The sequence below is a fragment of the Xenopus laevis genome, chromosome 8S (assembly GCF_017654675.1).
Source record: "Xenopus laevis strain J_2021 chromosome 8S, Xenopus_laevis_v10.1, whole genome shotgun sequence".
In the NCBI taxonomy this organism is placed as follows: domain Eukaryota; kingdom Metazoa; phylum Chordata; class Amphibia; order Anura; family Pipidae; genus Xenopus; species Xenopus laevis.
This window is the reverse complement of record NC_054386.1, coordinates 34,242,948-34,259,482: the sequence shown is the minus strand read 5'-3', so window position 1 is coordinate 34,259,482 and position 16,535 is coordinate 34,242,948. Positions and strand designations below refer to the sequence as shown.

General features: G+C 41.2%; 1 protein-coding gene across 6 annotated transcripts in view; it reads right to left on the bottom strand.

Moving 5' to 3' along the window:
- Positions 1 to 2,560: 2,560 nt before the first annotated feature.
- MGC80699 (protein) overlaps positions 2,561 to 16,535 on the bottom strand; it is a 50,438-nt gene continuing 36,463 nt past the window's right edge. Inside the window, exons 6-7 of one of the 6 annotated variants that reach the window (XR_005963731.1) lie at positions 3,178 to 3,316; positions 2,561 to 3,076 (exon numbers count right to left, since the gene is read on the bottom strand). Coding sequence is in view for 2 of the 6 variants with exons in the window: in NM_001092289.1 (NP_001085758.1) it covers positions 2,989 to 3,076 (88 nt within the window). In the remaining 4 variants the exon portion in view is untranslated. 6 annotated transcript variants of the gene reach the window in all.

Genomic DNA, 16,535 nt, shown 5'->3' with positions numbered 1-16,535 from the left:
GACAGCGACATTTTGTGCATACTGCTACTGAAAAATGCCTTACCCTTTACCCTTGTTTGTTATAGTTATACAGGAGCAGTGACCAGCTCCATGTTGTAGCTCCCACCTTTCCCAGCTATAGTCAGGTGATCCCACTGGTGTCTAATAAAAGGGCAGCCAAGTTTGGGAGTTTTACTTTGAAAGCAGCTAGTAAGTTGCAGGTAAAACTTAGTCCCTTTGTAAAATGTATAATTAAGCAATTGAATTCTTAATGAATCAGATGAAAATTAAGCGTAGGACTGGCCAGATATGGGATGACTTTGATGTAGTTGGCAAGCTTAAATATATTGCAATATATGGACAAACAATCCCTGTGTTGTTTAAAGGGTAAGGCATTTTTCAGTAGCAGTATGCACAAAATGTCGCTGTCTTAAATATATTGATAGTGGGTTGAGTGCAGAGGACCTCTTGTAGTTGACTATATGTATTTTGTGGTCACACCCTCATTGCACCCCCGCCTAATGTTTTTAAAAAATAGTGGTGAGCACAACTTTCCCTTGTTTCCTCAGTCATTAGCAGGGCTAGATTTAGGTACAACAGTGCTAAGGGTTGCATAGGGAAACAAGACCCCCATTTATAACAATAAATTCTTATAATGTTATACTGTAATTAGCACAAAATGAGCAAGCACCATAATAATGTCTCATAAAGTTGTTTGCTGTCTAAAGGGCTAAATAGGTTAAAAATCCGCTGTACTGATGTTGCAATAATTTGTTACAATTACTCCAATGTCTTGGCCTAATTTCCCATCAAGACCAAATGCCAAGTCACATGAAGCCAAGGCTGTCTCTGCTGATCATCCCCAATTGCAAAACACCCTTATTAAATACATATTTGTGCTTTGCTTTATAAGATGTGATCAGCAGGTTCAGCCGTGGCTGAGAAGTGCAAGTGTGAGCCTAATATTCCCCAATATATTGCCGTTTTTTAAGATGATCCTGCTGTAAGTGGTGATGGTAGAAAGCTATCGCTAAACTTCACATTGCTCCTATGGGAAATTTATCTTGTTAGAGCCACCATAAAAATGATTTTTAAAGTTTTCATATTTGAAGGGGGTAAGGCATCTGTAATTGAAAATGGCTGAATGTTTTGCAGTGCTAAAATCTCTGGTATGTCTGGCTGTGGAGAAAGAAAAGACGAAGAATAACGAAGGTTTAAGGAGGCTTTGCTTCTTCTAAAGAGACCAATCATTCGATTGTCATATACAAGTTCTCCAAAAACTATAGTAGGATCTATATGTATAACACTGTTTAACTGATAACAAGGGTACAGGTATAGAAAGACATTGTTGTAACAATCATTCAACCACAATTTCTAGAATGTTAAGGGCAGAAAACAAATATTTACTCTAGATCTCAGCCTGCTTTGACTTTCAGATGTATCTAGGAGATGAAATATCCTAGAGGACAGCCTCACAATTTGGTAAGCACTGAGCTGTATCTATGTTGACCATCCATGTGGTGGGCCAAATCAGGCTAATACGATGGCTGAGCCCTTAGACTGAAGATTGAATCACATGACGGCAAGGCTGGAACTAGGGGTAGGCAGAAGAGGCATCTGCCTATGGCACTGGGCAGGTACCTGTTAAACGGTCTTCTGCCTACCCCTAGTAGGCCCTTCATCAGTCTCTCATCCATCACTCTCTCCTCTGTCGCTTGCTCCTCTGTCCCCTGTCCTCCCCACTGCCACTCTTCCCTCTGATATGGTGAATGTGCATGCACGTTTGTATGCGGATGGCATGGTGACTATCCTGGTTGCCTAGGGTGATGGTTGGCTTGGCCCAGCCCAATGGGTCTATATCTATGGTCTGGTATGGTCCTTCCTCCCAATTGGAAATCAACCAAGGAAGCCATTGTTTTGGTCTCTTGCTAACCCAGACAAGGGCCAATTTAGCAGTCAAAATCAGCTCAAATACGCCTCCTGAAGGTCAAAATTAGAGAAAATTGTTTGTAATGCTTCTAAGCATTATGGGAATTGTGCAACCCCTGTATTACTGAAACCAGGCTTTATGATGATGTAGGCAATATCCAAGTATCCACCAATTTTGTATTCCCAGGACTAGGAAATTATGTATCTGGCCCCTGCTACTGGACTGGGTTGTTGTTGGTTGTGCTTGAGGGCTCACTGATGCAGTTTGGAATGATTGTTGGACCTTATCATTATTATTGGACATCTGCCCACCATATTGCCACACCATTGACAATAACCATTACACTGGTCCAGTTAAAGAGAAAAAAGTAGTTTAAAATGTATCTCTGGACTCATTCCTGTGTTACACATCTGCAGCAAAATGCTGATTTGTGTGTCTTTCTTTAGAAATCACTGTGACCTCTCCCTGACATGATTCATGTTTATGCTAATACAATCTAAAATTCAAATTCAGGAGAAGAACATCATTATATATTTTTTTCAACAGTAATTAAATGTTAATTTCTGTTTTAATCGCTATTACTAACTTCCCCTTCGTTATTTTTATCCCAACATTTTTTTGGAGGGCTGAATAAGAAAAGCAGTGCACAAATTTAAGTCTAACATGTTTAATGTTTCCCTTTGTTAAATCATACACATAATTGAATGCAGCTCGGTGTCATCTAGTTTCTGGGAAAAAAACAAGCGCTTCTGATCGTATACAGTCTTTACAAAATATACAGAGGTAAAAATATCAGAAATGTTTCTGGCTCCCAAAAATCTGATTCTTACTTTGTTATAAAAGCCTGCAAATAGTAGCAAATAAAATTGCACCCTATTATAAATAAGACTTACAAGCAAACAAGGTGGCCACATGACACAGAGATGAAGAAGAGGCAAGATGAGAAGGGTGTATCCACAACCCCATTAAGGCACATGGTATACTGGAGTGCGTCTGTTGCAACGGCACACCATAACACTTGGCTTTGTGTAGACAGGAAAGTAGCACTGGACGCTGTGCTTTCACTTGGTCGGTCTCCTTCAGGGAAGGCTGCTGATGTCTCTCTTTGGTGGTGGACCCATGGCCTTGGGACTTGTGACTTCATTTTTTCCCTCAAACATCATGATACTGGCAATAAGGAGGAGACAAAGAAGTTTCTGCAATTATTTTTACAAATAACTTAAAAACCACTGACATTTTTAAATGAATCTTCTGTTTTATGAATTTACCCTTTAATACCTCAAGGGAACATTTTTCATCCCTACTTTTCTGGGGCCTGTCTTCAATTCTGACCACATCGCTTTTTAGTGGTTTGTTTGTTGCTTGAGTTTCATCCAGATATGACAAGTTTCCTTCCACAGTCCAAAACTGTAATCAGACCATACTTGCATAAGTATACGCAGGAGCTGCCATAGCATTTACTGCAAAGGCCAAACATGGCTATTTCAATATCTATTTTAGACCAACTGATGATGGTACTATTTTCTTATTGTTGCATGTGTAGTATTAATAATCAGCCAAAGCCTCAATATTGCATATTATTTTTTCCTCCACAATAGGTCACTATTTTGTTCTAATGCAGTCTGGCACCCACTACAATATATATCTACCTACCCTCCTGGAACAAAAAGTAGGGACAATCTACACTGCTCCCTGATACACCTCAACACGTAGGAGGAGGGTGATTTTTGAGTTTGGGGTAGCTACGTAGATTCCTTCATAGTAGCCCAGGGATAATCTACGATGTTAGTATAAATGCAGTGGCAGGTTTATATGAAATACCTCCCAGGATACTTTCTAGAATAAATGGAGTTCCATGTATAATGCCCCAGAACACACGGCAGGATAAAAATATGGCCAATGCCGTGCATAATATCCCAGAAAACACAGCAGGATAAATACAGTGCCAATTCCATATATAATAACCCAGAACACACGGCAGGATCAATACAGTGCCAATTCCATAAATAATCCCCTATAACACACGGCAGGATAAATACAGGGTCAATGGCATATATAATATCCCAGAAACTAAGGCGGGATAAATACAGTGACAATTCCATGTATAATACCCCATAACACACAGCAGGATAAATACAGGGCCACTTTCATGTATAACACCCCAGAACACACATCAGGATTAATACAGTGCTAATTCCATGTATAATACCCCAGAACACAAGACAGGATAAATACAGTGCCAATTCCATGTATAATTCCCATAACACACAGCAGGATAAATACAGGGCTAATTCCATGTATAATACCCTATAATACACAGCAGGATAAATACAGGACTAATTCCATGTATAATACCCCAGAACACACATCAGGATAAATACAGTGCCGATTGGGAGGGACCCTGTGAATTGGGACTGTCCTCCTTAAATTGTGCGATTAGTGGTGCGGAATGCCATCAGGTGCTCCGGCTGTGCAGAATCTACAACTCCCAACTTTCCGAGACTAATATTTTTTCACTGAAGGTTGTATAATTTCTTTGAATTCAAGTGTCTATTGTATTAACTGAACAAGCTGGGAATTTCCCCTTTTTAAAGAACAAATCTGCATTAAGTCTATTCTTGCTTTGCTGGTGCTTCTTCTACTGTTTCTTAGCCACAGTCATTATCCCTTTCACTTACCCCACTGGTATAAATAAAAAAAAACCTCCAATGAGGATGAAAATACTAGTTTTCTGCTATGTAGTGAAGAAACTAATCCAGATTAGTATTATTTTCACCTATCTGTTACTTCTCCTGTCATGGGACAACTAAAACAAACAATATTTTCCCTTCTCATATGATCCATTGTGATGATTGTGCTCCAACTGGAATATACACATTTGGGTTCAGGTTCAGTTCAATATAGAGAAGAATTTTTCTAAAAATGATGGATTTGGTATTGTATAAAAGACTTCAGTGTAACCAACAAACAACACACTGCTTCTGCTTTTTCTATCCATAAGAGTGTCAGTATCATGTCATCATTGGAAATAAAAGGCTTAAAATAAAACAGTGAGACTGTCCCTCCCCTTTGTCCCTCAATCCCCATTTCAGGGAATGGAATACTCAGAGCTCCCATTTCTGCTCCCCATGGGAATGCATTGAAAATGCATGTTGCTACTCTCAGAACAGGGGGAGATATGGCAGGCATACAGAAAAGGGATTGTTGAGAGACTAGGCTCGTTGCCACAAGGGAGCCGGCATCAAATGCACTCGAGGCAAAAAGGCTGCCATCCCTTACATTTAAACAAGGACCTAGGGGCCCATTCACTAAGTTCAAGTGAAGGAATAGAGGAAAAATAGTTCGATTTTCGAATGGTTTTTTTGGCTACTTCAACCTTCGACTACGACCTTCGACTTCAAATCGAACGTTTCAAACTAAAAATCGTTCCACTATTCGACCATTCGATAGTCGAAGTGCTGTCTCTTTAAGAAAAAACTTTGACCCCCTAGTTCGCCACCTAAAAGCTACCGAAGTCAATATTAGGCTTTCCAAGTTTTTTCTGATTGAAGGATAATCCTTCGATCGATGGATTAAAATCCTTCGAATCGTTCGATTCGAAGGATTTAATCGTTCGATCGAATGATTATTCCTTCAATCGTTCGATCGAACGAATTGCGCAAAATCCTTTGACTTCGATATTCGAAGTCGAAGGATTTTAATTCTCCAGTCGAATATCGAGGGTTAATTAACCCTCGATATTCGACCCTTAATACATCTGCCCCTTAATGTGCTTTCAGATAATAGCTGATAATTGAGAAAGGTGGATGGAACTGAGAATGGAATATAGAGAAGTGGGAACAGAGAAAAGAATAGGACCAGTGACAAAGGCCCCCAATGTTCTACAGGAGTGGGTGATGTATCTTTAGGCACTCATAAGACTAGCTGTGTGCACCTCTCTAAGTGGAACGTTTCAGGCAAGGTGACATTCTACCTGATCACAAAGACCCTTATTGAATTGCTTTGATCATCAAGGATTAGTGATTCCGAAAGGTCCCTCTTTGCTACTTTGTATAATGGTTATTCACAACCACAAGTAAGGAGCAGTCCACTTAAAATATGATCTTTGCCCTTGTGCCCAATGTAATGTTATGGAAAGTAGAGCACTGGTGAAAACTGAACAGAGCAGCAGTTTGGACATGCTTAATGCCACCATGTTTACAGCAGAGCAGTGGGTACAGATCCTACCTAATACCCATAGAAAACATACGTTCTGTCTCGCTTTATTGCTGAGATTCTAGCTATCTGTATAACAGAGCATTCTGTCCCAGTGGCTACACAGATCCTATCTGATCCCCATTGGAAGCATCAGCCCTGCCCTGCTTTATGGCAGCTGAGATTCTAGCTACCTTTATAACAGATTATTTGGTCCCAGAGGCTGCACAGATCATATCTGATCCCCATTGGAAGCAGCAGTCCTGCCAGGCCCGGATTTGTGGAAAGGCCACCTAGTCCCGGGCCTAGGGCGGCAGGATTTTAGGGGGGGGGCGGCATGCTGCCCAACCACACCCACATTGGTCCAGATGATGAAAATGTGCACGAAAAAAGGGGAGGGGACGGCGCCCACTATGTAAATCCGGCCCTGAGTCCTGCCCTGCTTTATGGTTGAAATTCTAGCTATCTGTATAACAGAGTATTCTGTCCCAGTGACTGCACAGATCCTATTTGATCCCCATTGGCAGCAGCCCTGAATTGTGGCTGATTTTAGCTGGTAATATCACTTACAGTGATTTTCAAGATTGAAAAAACTATTTTAACACAGAATCCCCGAATAAGGCATTTACTGAAAGTTGTAGCATGGCTCCATCTACTATGTAGTTATTTATTTACCTTATATTGGGTATCCTAGTTGTAGAGTCTATCCAGTCTTCCTGTGTCTTTTCTCCACATAGTTGAGTTCTCCATACCACAAAAAAGTGACATAAAAAAACAGACAATGTTGCAATACAAACCTAAATGAATCCACCGATCACAATAGCATCCCTTAAAACTTGCATGGGCTACATTCACCATTGCTGTTCTCACCAAGAACTCCCAAAATCGCTATGCAATGCATGGCAAGCACAAGCAGCAGTAGGCAAACAATGAAGCAATTGCATCTTTTAGTGTAAAAAGTGCAATTATAACCTATGTATAAGCAATCTTGTCCACTTTGCTCAATTGAATGCAGGGCCAGTAAATGCTCAGAGGGTGCAGGGTGGCTAGGTGTTGAGTCTACCACCTTAGGTGGCAAGAAGGACAGAAGTGTCCTTCAGTATTTAAGTTTGTCTATGATACAAGTTCGTTTCACTGTATATTTATTTAGGGTTAAGGGCAACTTAAGTCCATAAGTATTTTCATTACCATTACCACACTGCTGTGAGTGAAGTTGTCTCACCTTGTGCTACAGGGGTGGCATGGTATTTGTTTGAAACAGGAAGTTTGGCAATACTGCTCCAGTAGACTCTCTTGTACAGTGTAAAAGGCTACCCTAGCCCAAGTACCATTTTGACCCACTACTGAAGTATGATTTGGATCCTAGAAGTCCATTATGTTTCATTAATGCCAGTTTCCTCCTAGACTTTTTTAGGAGGCCTTGGATAGGCCTGGACTTTAGCTATCAATTCAGAAGATTCAAGACAAGATGTAATAAGCCATTATCTGAAAGGCTCAGATAATTCAGTGACAACATTTAGCACTGCTGAAGGGAAAGGCATTAGCATATTAAAATTGAAGAGTGCCTATAGCTTGGAAAGATAAAGGGGAGCTTCTTGCTGACAGTACCCCTTTATGGACATTTTACCTGGATTCCCCTTTCCAAGCAAGTAGGGTTTCCATGAGATACATGTATTTGTGGGTGTAACTTGGGCCCCTGTAAAAGAGCATAACATAAACACAACAATTAACCGTCTTCCTTTCTGTATTGTATTTCTGCTTCCATCATGAATCCAGAATTCAATTCAAACCAATGCCATTGTAAAGTTTTTAAAGAGTATAGAAAGCGTTGACTACTTCCAGGTGTCTTCTTGTTGGGCTTCACCGTTATCCACAACTGTATGACACAGATGAAACAAATGAGCTGAAAATAACATTTGTTATTGCTATAGAACTTTTCAAAAAAAGTCTCTCTTGATCAACTGTGTAATAGTTTTCTATTTCTTGATGTTAAGGGCTCTCTCTTTTTTTCTTGACTATATGAACCGTTGACTGGCCTTGATCTTTCTTTCAGCAGGAGTCTCCATTGCAGGAGATGTAACTCTTCCCTTGAAAAATACAAGAACCTTCAGTGCCCAGATTCCAAAGTGACAAGCAGTAAACTATTGTGCAGCCATTCTGTATTATTGACTCATATGTGTAGCAAAATCACTGAGAACAATGCTCTCTCTATGGTATGCTTCATAGGTTTTGTGCATGAACAGTGTTCCTGTGGGAGCTCCTTTGACATTATCGTTATCAGATTAATTGAAATATCTACGTTGTTCCTGTAACCTTCATACTAGAGACCTACACACTTTTCCTGGCAGTGTTATGCCTCCTTGTATGAACACCATGTTTCGTACTCCTATAATATTTCTTCTCTATTACTCATCTTCTGCTCATTTTTTGACAGTTGCTTTGCACTGTATTGTGTTGCGGGCAAGGAGACATTGATAATGGTCTGTATATCGTGAAAGCGTTTTTCTCCTTTAGATTATGACCTACTGCTTTGTTTCTGTTTAAATTTCTATGTACCCATTGCAATTAATATATATTCCCTGGCTCTTGGTCCAGTACCAAAGTTCAGGGAACACTATTTAAATTTACGCTTTCATCTTTCTTCATGTTGGCAACCTGCTGTGATATATTTGCTAAGAGAGTTGATATTCCCACAATCAGCAAGCAAAGTTGGGCTTTGTTTTGGTGTAGAAAGTATGATTGTTACACCTACTCCATGGATTTAGCAACTACTATTTATATTACGTATAGAATTGGGGAGCTGTCTCTACACTACAGCTGTCTCTACACTACAGCCTTAATGGCCATCTTCAAGGTTAACGTCTTTCTTGGATCTATTTGGACAATACTTTGTCTGTTATACTTTATTCATCCCAGGCACCTCCTGTTCTCATTTCATGGTGGCTTCTGCCTTGACAGTATTAGCTGTAGTTCCAGTCTCCTTACTGTGTAGGCCAGCAGAAACTGAAGCAACTAACTTCACGTTGCCCATCTTTAAATGCTGCCTTCCTGCATACCCAAGAACCACATTTGTTTTTATGCATACTGATCCTTTTGTGGTGGAAAACATGGTCTTCACCAATTCCAGAATTTATAGACAACTTTAACAAAGATATGAATACAAAGACATACATGCTAAATGTAATGGAATCCCCAGATAGGCTAAATTGCTAATTTGGCTTAAAAGTGAGCTTTCTGCATTTTCCACTGAATAAACAGAAAAGGAGAAGTGGCATATTAATGATTTCATCATCTATGTAAAGGGAAATATTTTTTCTAGTGTTAGCTATAAATAAACTTAACTTCAGCATAATTTATCTAGTCAGCAAGTTTGTTTTCATTTTTTTTAGGCTCAGGGCAAAAAGAGCTTTTGTTTGCCATGCACAGCCAACTGATGTGCCAACTGCTGAAGAGCAAGATGTATCCTTTTCTCCCAAAATTCCGGCAACAGATTTAGCCACAAGAATCAGATGGCATGCTGGGAGGATGTGTTTTGTTTCTTTTTCTTTTACCATATAGGCACCCATGGTCTACCACCCTATATCTGCTGCCCCACGCATTGGCCCTCGGGTATCTATATGATAAATACATCCTTGCTTGTTAGGTTAGGTTTAAATTGCTTGCAAATGTCTTATTGCAAAATGAAAGATCCTTGCACCAAAGAGAGCTGTTTACATTCCAAACTCAAAAGCTCCAAATCCAAAGAAGTAAACCTTATTAAAAAAATAAATCAAAGGGGTTGTTCACCTTTGGATGAACTTTTTTTTTTAATAGTAACTTTTTATTGAGTTTTCAATAACAACAAGAAGGAAGGAAGTAAAGAAGGAAGGAAGAAGAAGGTAGACATGATAGGATACAAAGACAATTCGCAATAGACTTATTTAGTCATTGTTGCAGGAGAATCCAACCAAGGAGACCATATTTTATCGAATTTCTGTGGACAACCCCTGGCAATATATGTTAACTTATAAAGTTCCAGCTGGGAATTAATAAGATTAATCCATTGTTTAATCGTAGGAGGAGTTGGTCCCATCCAGTGTAGGGCTACCGTTTTCCTGGCAAAGAACAAAAGCGCTCTCATCAATAATCTTGAGTGGATTCTGGGAACCAGAGCATCCGTTATGCCGAGTAGGCAGGTAGCTGGGTTTAGAACTTGTGGTAGAGTAAATTCTTCGGCTAAAAACTGCATTATCTTTTTCCAAAATTGCTGTAACACTGGACAATACCATATAAGGTGTATGAAATCAGCATCCGGGGAGTTGCAGCGGGGGCATCTGGAATGCTCCAAGCGGCCCATAAGTTGTAGTTTTTTTGGTGTCAAGTATGTTTGATGTATAATTTTAAATTGAATGAGCCTGTCTCTTGTACTGATAAGAGGAAGATAGAGGCTTTCTTCTAATTCTTCCCAATCATCAGAATCTAAGTGAACACCACTACTTTCCCACTTAAGTTTGACCCTGGGTCTGTGGTCATATTTGAGAGAAGCAATGTGCGTGTATGTTTTGGATACCAGTTTCTGTTTCTCTGGTGGGCTTATTATAGTTTCTACAGTTATTTGTTGAATTTTGGGTGGGTTGATGTGAAATTGTGTGTGGTATAAATGTTGCAGTTGCAGGTATCTATACACCGACAGATCTGACAATTCCGGAGTTTGTTGGAACTGCTCTAGAGTTTTAAAATTGCCCACTTGTGTTATATGTTGCAGTTGCCTGATTCCAGCTCTTGCCCAGAAGCCCCCTCCAGTAAATTTGTCAAAGTTGCTTAGTGAGGCATTATGCCACAGGGGCATGTCTGGTGAAAAAGAATTGTCCTTATTGGTTGATTTGTACAACGTGTCCCACGATTTCTTAGTGGCATCCAACAATGGAATTAAAATTGGTAAGGATTTTTTTGGCCTGTAAAGAGCATGGTGTAATGATTCAATGGAACCGAAGTACAACGCTTCCAGCAGAGAAGCTGGGTTTTCCGTATCAAATGTTTTCCAATTGGAGGCATGTATTGCTTGTGTCGCTAGGTAGTAGGATTCATAGTTAGGCATCCCTAAGCCTAGGTGACTTGCGGGGGCATGAAGTGTTGTTCTAGCTACTGTGGGAGATTTTTGGGCCCACACAAAGTCAGCTTGTGTGCGGTCTATTGTTTTCAGAATTGATTTGGGTATATAGCAGGGTGAGTTAGTGAAGAGATATAAAAATTTGGGAAGAAATACCATCTTGCATATATTAATCCTGCCAATTTGGGTTAGCGGTAAGGTAGACCATTTTGCAAGTGTACTTTTCATAAGTTGTATAAGAGGTTGTAAATTAAGGGAAATAAATGTGGTTGGATCCTTATGAATTAAAATTCCTAAGTACTTAAAAGTATCCACTATTTTGAGGTTACTTGTAGGGTTTATTGACTGTAGCGCACGAGTGGAAAGTGGAAATAATTGAGATTTATCCCAGTTGATTTGTAGGCCAGAAAAATTCCCAAAAGTAGAGATTGTTTCTAAGGTGATTCCCAATGAGTCCGCTGGGTTGGCTAAGTATAAAAGGGTGTCATCTGCATAAAGAGAGATTTTTTCCTATAAACCTTTATACACTAGGCCTTGAATCTGGGGATGTTGTCGAATAACAATGGCCATAGGTTCTATCGCCAAAGCAAATAGTAAGGGGGAAAGAGGGCATCCCTGTCTGGTTCCTCTAGATAGAGTAAAAGGAGCGGATAGCACATCATTCACTTTAAGTCTGGCCGTAGGTTTACTGTACATTAAGCGAACCCATTTAATAAAGCTTGGGCCAATTCCTAGTCTTGTCAAGACCTCCCAGAGATATGGCCATTCAATAGAATCAAATGCTTTGGCTGTATCTAGAGATACTACTACACCTGTTTCTCCATTTTCATGTGATGCTTGTAGATTAAAATGTAGTCTGCGTATGTTAATTGCGGTTGACTTGGAAGGAATGAAACCAGATTGGTCTTCATGTACCAGGGATGTTATAATTTTAATCAGTCGCCTTGCTAGGATTTTTGCTAATATTTTAACTTCACAATTTAGAAGTGATATCGGTCTATATGATGCGCAACTAGTACTATCTTTACCTGGTTTGGGTAAAACTATAATGGTTGCTTCTGAGAATGAGGGAGGTAGTGTGAAATTTTCATATGCGTGCATGTATGTATCCAGGAGTTTGGGGACCAATTGCTTTATGTGTAGTCTATACCATTCAATTCCGTATCCATCTGGACCCGGGGACTTCCCTGTAGACATAGCCATTATCGCCTCGGCTATCTCTAATTGCGAAATTGGATTGTCTAGATATTTAGTTTGGTGTTGAGATAAGTGAGGAAGGGAGATCTTGTTTAGATAGGTGTGCAGTTCCTCATTGGTGTATCGTGCTTTGGATGTGTATAAGTCTGCATAGTATGATTTAAATTCCTCAGCAATTCTGGAGGGAGCCAAAATGGCCTGACCTTGAGCATTAATAATTTTGGGAATGGCCGTAGATTGGTCCAATGTTTTGGCTAAAAAAGCTAGAGGTTTTCCATTTTTATCTCCTAGGGCAAATGCTCTACTAGTTGAGTATAAAAGCTGTTTTTTAGTGAGGTTCAACCTGTACAGTTCGACTTGTCTAAGGGCCATGGTAAAGTTAGCGTGGTTTTCGGGGGATGGGTCATCAGTGAAGTCTCGCTCGGCTTGTGCCAAACTGAGTTCCAGAGTATTTAATTGATCTTTGGTAATATTTCGTGCTTTATTAATTGTTGTTATTAAAGCCCCCCGCAATACTGCTTTGCTAGCCTCCCAAGTTGTGCTTGGGTTTGCAGATCCTGAATTAATTTCCCAGTAATTCTGAAGAGCCATAGTAGAATCTTCAATAATTGTGTAGTTTTTAAGCCATAGTGGAGAAAGTCTCCATTGTTTGCACTGGGTTGGTGGGTGTAATTGTATTGATAAAAAAACAGGGGCGTGGTCTGAAATTGCGCGAGGGAGGAATTTGACTTCTCTTACTTTTGTAAGAAGATCAGCCGAGGTTAGAATTAAATCTATGCGGGATAGTGTGCGGTGAGTGGCTGAGTAACAACTGAATTCCCTATCATTTGTATGCTTCCAACGCCAGACATCCGTTAGGTTAAAGGCCTGAAGCCAATCCAACAGTTTCGAGGGTGAGGCGTGCAAGGGGTTAAGCTTATCCATAGAAGGGTCTAGGTATGTGTTAAAGTCACCCGCTATGCATATGGGGGATGGGGGCAACTGTGCAAGAGCTGAAGAAACGTCATGCAAAATGGCGTCTGAAAATGGTGGTGGAATATATAAATTGACTATTGTGATGGGAAAACCCGATATCAAGCCATGAAGTATTTGAAATCTGCCAAATCTGTCAGTGCGCAGCCCCTCGAACCGAAAGGAAAGACCTCTTCTGATAAGAATCGAGGTACCTCTGCTGTAGGTGGAGTAGGTAGAATGGTATGCGTGCGCGACCCACGGTTTTTTAAGGGCAAGAACTTTTTGCTCCACCAAATGTGTCTCTTGTAGTAATAAGATATGAGGATTGTAGGTTTTCAGGTAATTAAAGACTAAGACTCGTTTTATTTTATCATTGAGGCCTCTGACATTCCATGAAATGATTTTGATGTCAGCCATTTTGAAGATAAGTTATTTGTGAAATTGCCTTACCAAATTGGTAGTCGCCAAGTAGCCGCCAGATGCCCCCGCTTGAATGTAGTTTCATATCTCCATTAGCCACATGTCTATTAAGAAAAAGTACAGAAAGAAGAGAAATAGAAGAGGAAGCAATGATTAATACATAGAAAAACAAAACCCCAAATCCCATCCCACCCTGCCCATCCCCCCACAAGTGGGTGGGCCTTGTACCCATAACTGAATTAACAGGGAATTGTGATTGCCACTAACTAGGAAGGCTCTGATAAACTATAGTGATAGAGCATAGCTCCGTGGCCTGGTAAAGAAAACGGGAAGTAACTAGAAAGGGAAGACTCCCCAGGGAAGGGTGCATAAGTGAAATAAGTCTAGAGAAATGGTATATTTGGAAAACCCCATTGTCGTTGGTACATATGGTCACTCTAGAACAAGTTGCAAGAGAGATCAGACAGTTTGGACGGTGAACCTGACATCGTTAAGACACAGTACTGAGTCCAGACCAATAACTCGGTGGATATCATCTTGTCGGTACTGTACTCATCCAACAGTACTCAATTACAGGTAAAGTCCAGATACCTTGAATATTGAGGACACTGTATGGGTGCGAGGCCTGATAGGGTTTCCATGAACCTTATGCACCCCAGATAGGCCGTCATTACAAACCGAGCTGCAAGATAGGGGTGATACATACATCCCAAGAGTCCGACCCCTTTAGTAAAGTTGCCAAATCAAGCCTGTGGACCATGTTTTGGTCTGGATTCAATCCATTCCATTGCGTCTTCAGGAGATATGAAAAAGTGGGATCTGTTGGTATCCATTATCTTGAGTTTCGCTGGGTACAGCATTGCGTATGACAGGTTCAAATCTCTCAGCTTCCGCTTAACTGCTGTGAAGGAGTTACGATGCTTTTGCAGATGTGTAGAGTAATCCGGGTATAATGAGATTACAGCTCCATTATGTTCCAGCCGACCAGCTTTCCGAGCTTCCTGCAGAGCTATGTCCCTGTCCCTATAGTGAAGCAATCGGATCAAAAAGGGACGCGGTGGGGCACCTGGGGGTCTAGCCCTGCCCGGGACTCTATGAGCCCTTTCCACTGTAAAGTGAGGTGTAAAAGTTGCTGAAGGAAGCAGGGTACGAAGCCAAGATTCAGCAAAGTCCGGTGGTGAGTTACCTTCTGCTCCTTCTGGGAGCCCCATAACCCGGACATTGTTCCGTCTTTGTCTGTTTTCGTAGTCATCCAGCTGAACTGCTTGTTGTTGCAACTGGTGCCTCAAGTCAGTGATTTGCGCCGGAATTGGGTTGCAGGTGTCCTCTAAAGTACTCAGCCTTGTTTCTGCCTCAGTTGTGCGTTCACGTATGGTTTGTAGGTCCACCTTTATCAAGGATAGATCCGTTTTGATTTCGTCAATGCGAGCCGTGAGTGTAGCTTGGCAGTTAGCTATGGCCGCCAGTACTGGTGACACCGTGTCTTCCTGGTGTTCTGTAGGAGACGGTGGAGGAGAAGATGGGCCTGCATCTTCCTGAGCTGGTCTGCGGACAAATTGGTCCATATTTTGTGAAGCTGAGGGCTGCTTTTTGGGCTGGCCGTATTTCCCCATCATTGAGCAGGTCGTGTGGTAGTCGAACCCTGGGGAGTTAATGGTAGCCGGCCACGGAGGTAGCAATAAGTGTTAAAATTGCATTAATTTGCCAGAAGTGCCATAAGAAGTAGACTATGCCAGCAGTTTGCACATTCGTGCCAAAGGCAACCGGGGCCTGGCCAGCAGCACTAAGAATTCTGTGGGCTGGCTCAAACAGTCACACTGGGGATATAGCTGTGTCTTGGCACAATCTTGTAGGCAGGAGAGCGCTCCCGGGGTCTACTTGCCTTAATGCTTGGTTGCCGGCAGTTGTTTGTGGGGCACTGGCGCCCTGTCCGCACCTGCGTCCACACGCGGCCGCACCTGCTTCCACACGCGGCCGCACCAGCTCCAAAATTTAGGCCGCGGCTTCCGTGCTCCGCTAGGCCCCGCTCTGATAACAGCCGCCGCTGCAATTGCAGCTTCTGAAAAAGTCACGGGCGGGTCTGCACGCTGTCGGGTGTTACCCCGGGCTATGCCTGTTGATTTTGCCCCCACTGGGAGCTGTAGTAGGGCGAAATTGGTTGCCGACCCCGGGAGCGCTAAGAAAACTGTCCTCCCTGTAGCGTGGCTGGACACGCCCCCCTTGGATGAACTTTTAGGGGCAGATTTATCAAGGGTCGAATTTCGAAGTACAAAAACTTTGTTTTTTCAATAAATTTGGCAATCCTGCGGTCGATTAAAATTTGTTCGATCGAATCAAACGATTTTAGCGATCGATCAAAGGATTTTTATTCGACCTCTTAAGACTTAGAAAATGGTTGTAGAATGTCCCCATAGGCTAACATAGCATTTTGGCAGGTTTAACTTGGCAAATTATTGAAGTCAACGTTTTTTTAAAGAGACAGTACTTCGATTATTTTCGAATTTTTTTACTTCGAAAATTCCCTTGAATTCACTTCGACTCTTAGTAAATCTGCCCCTTTGGAATTGGAAAGTTCAACTGAAAAAAATTGGAATTGGAAAATTCAACTGAAAAAAATGAAGGCCAGGGAAAAGTTGTTTAGAATTAGCTATTCTTTAAAATACTGAATGTTAACTTAAAGTTGAACCACCCCTTTAAATCCAAATTTTTTTCTAGATAGGGACAGTATAGAAAAAAGGTACAATTTAAACTGTCTGGTTGTCAGTTTTACAT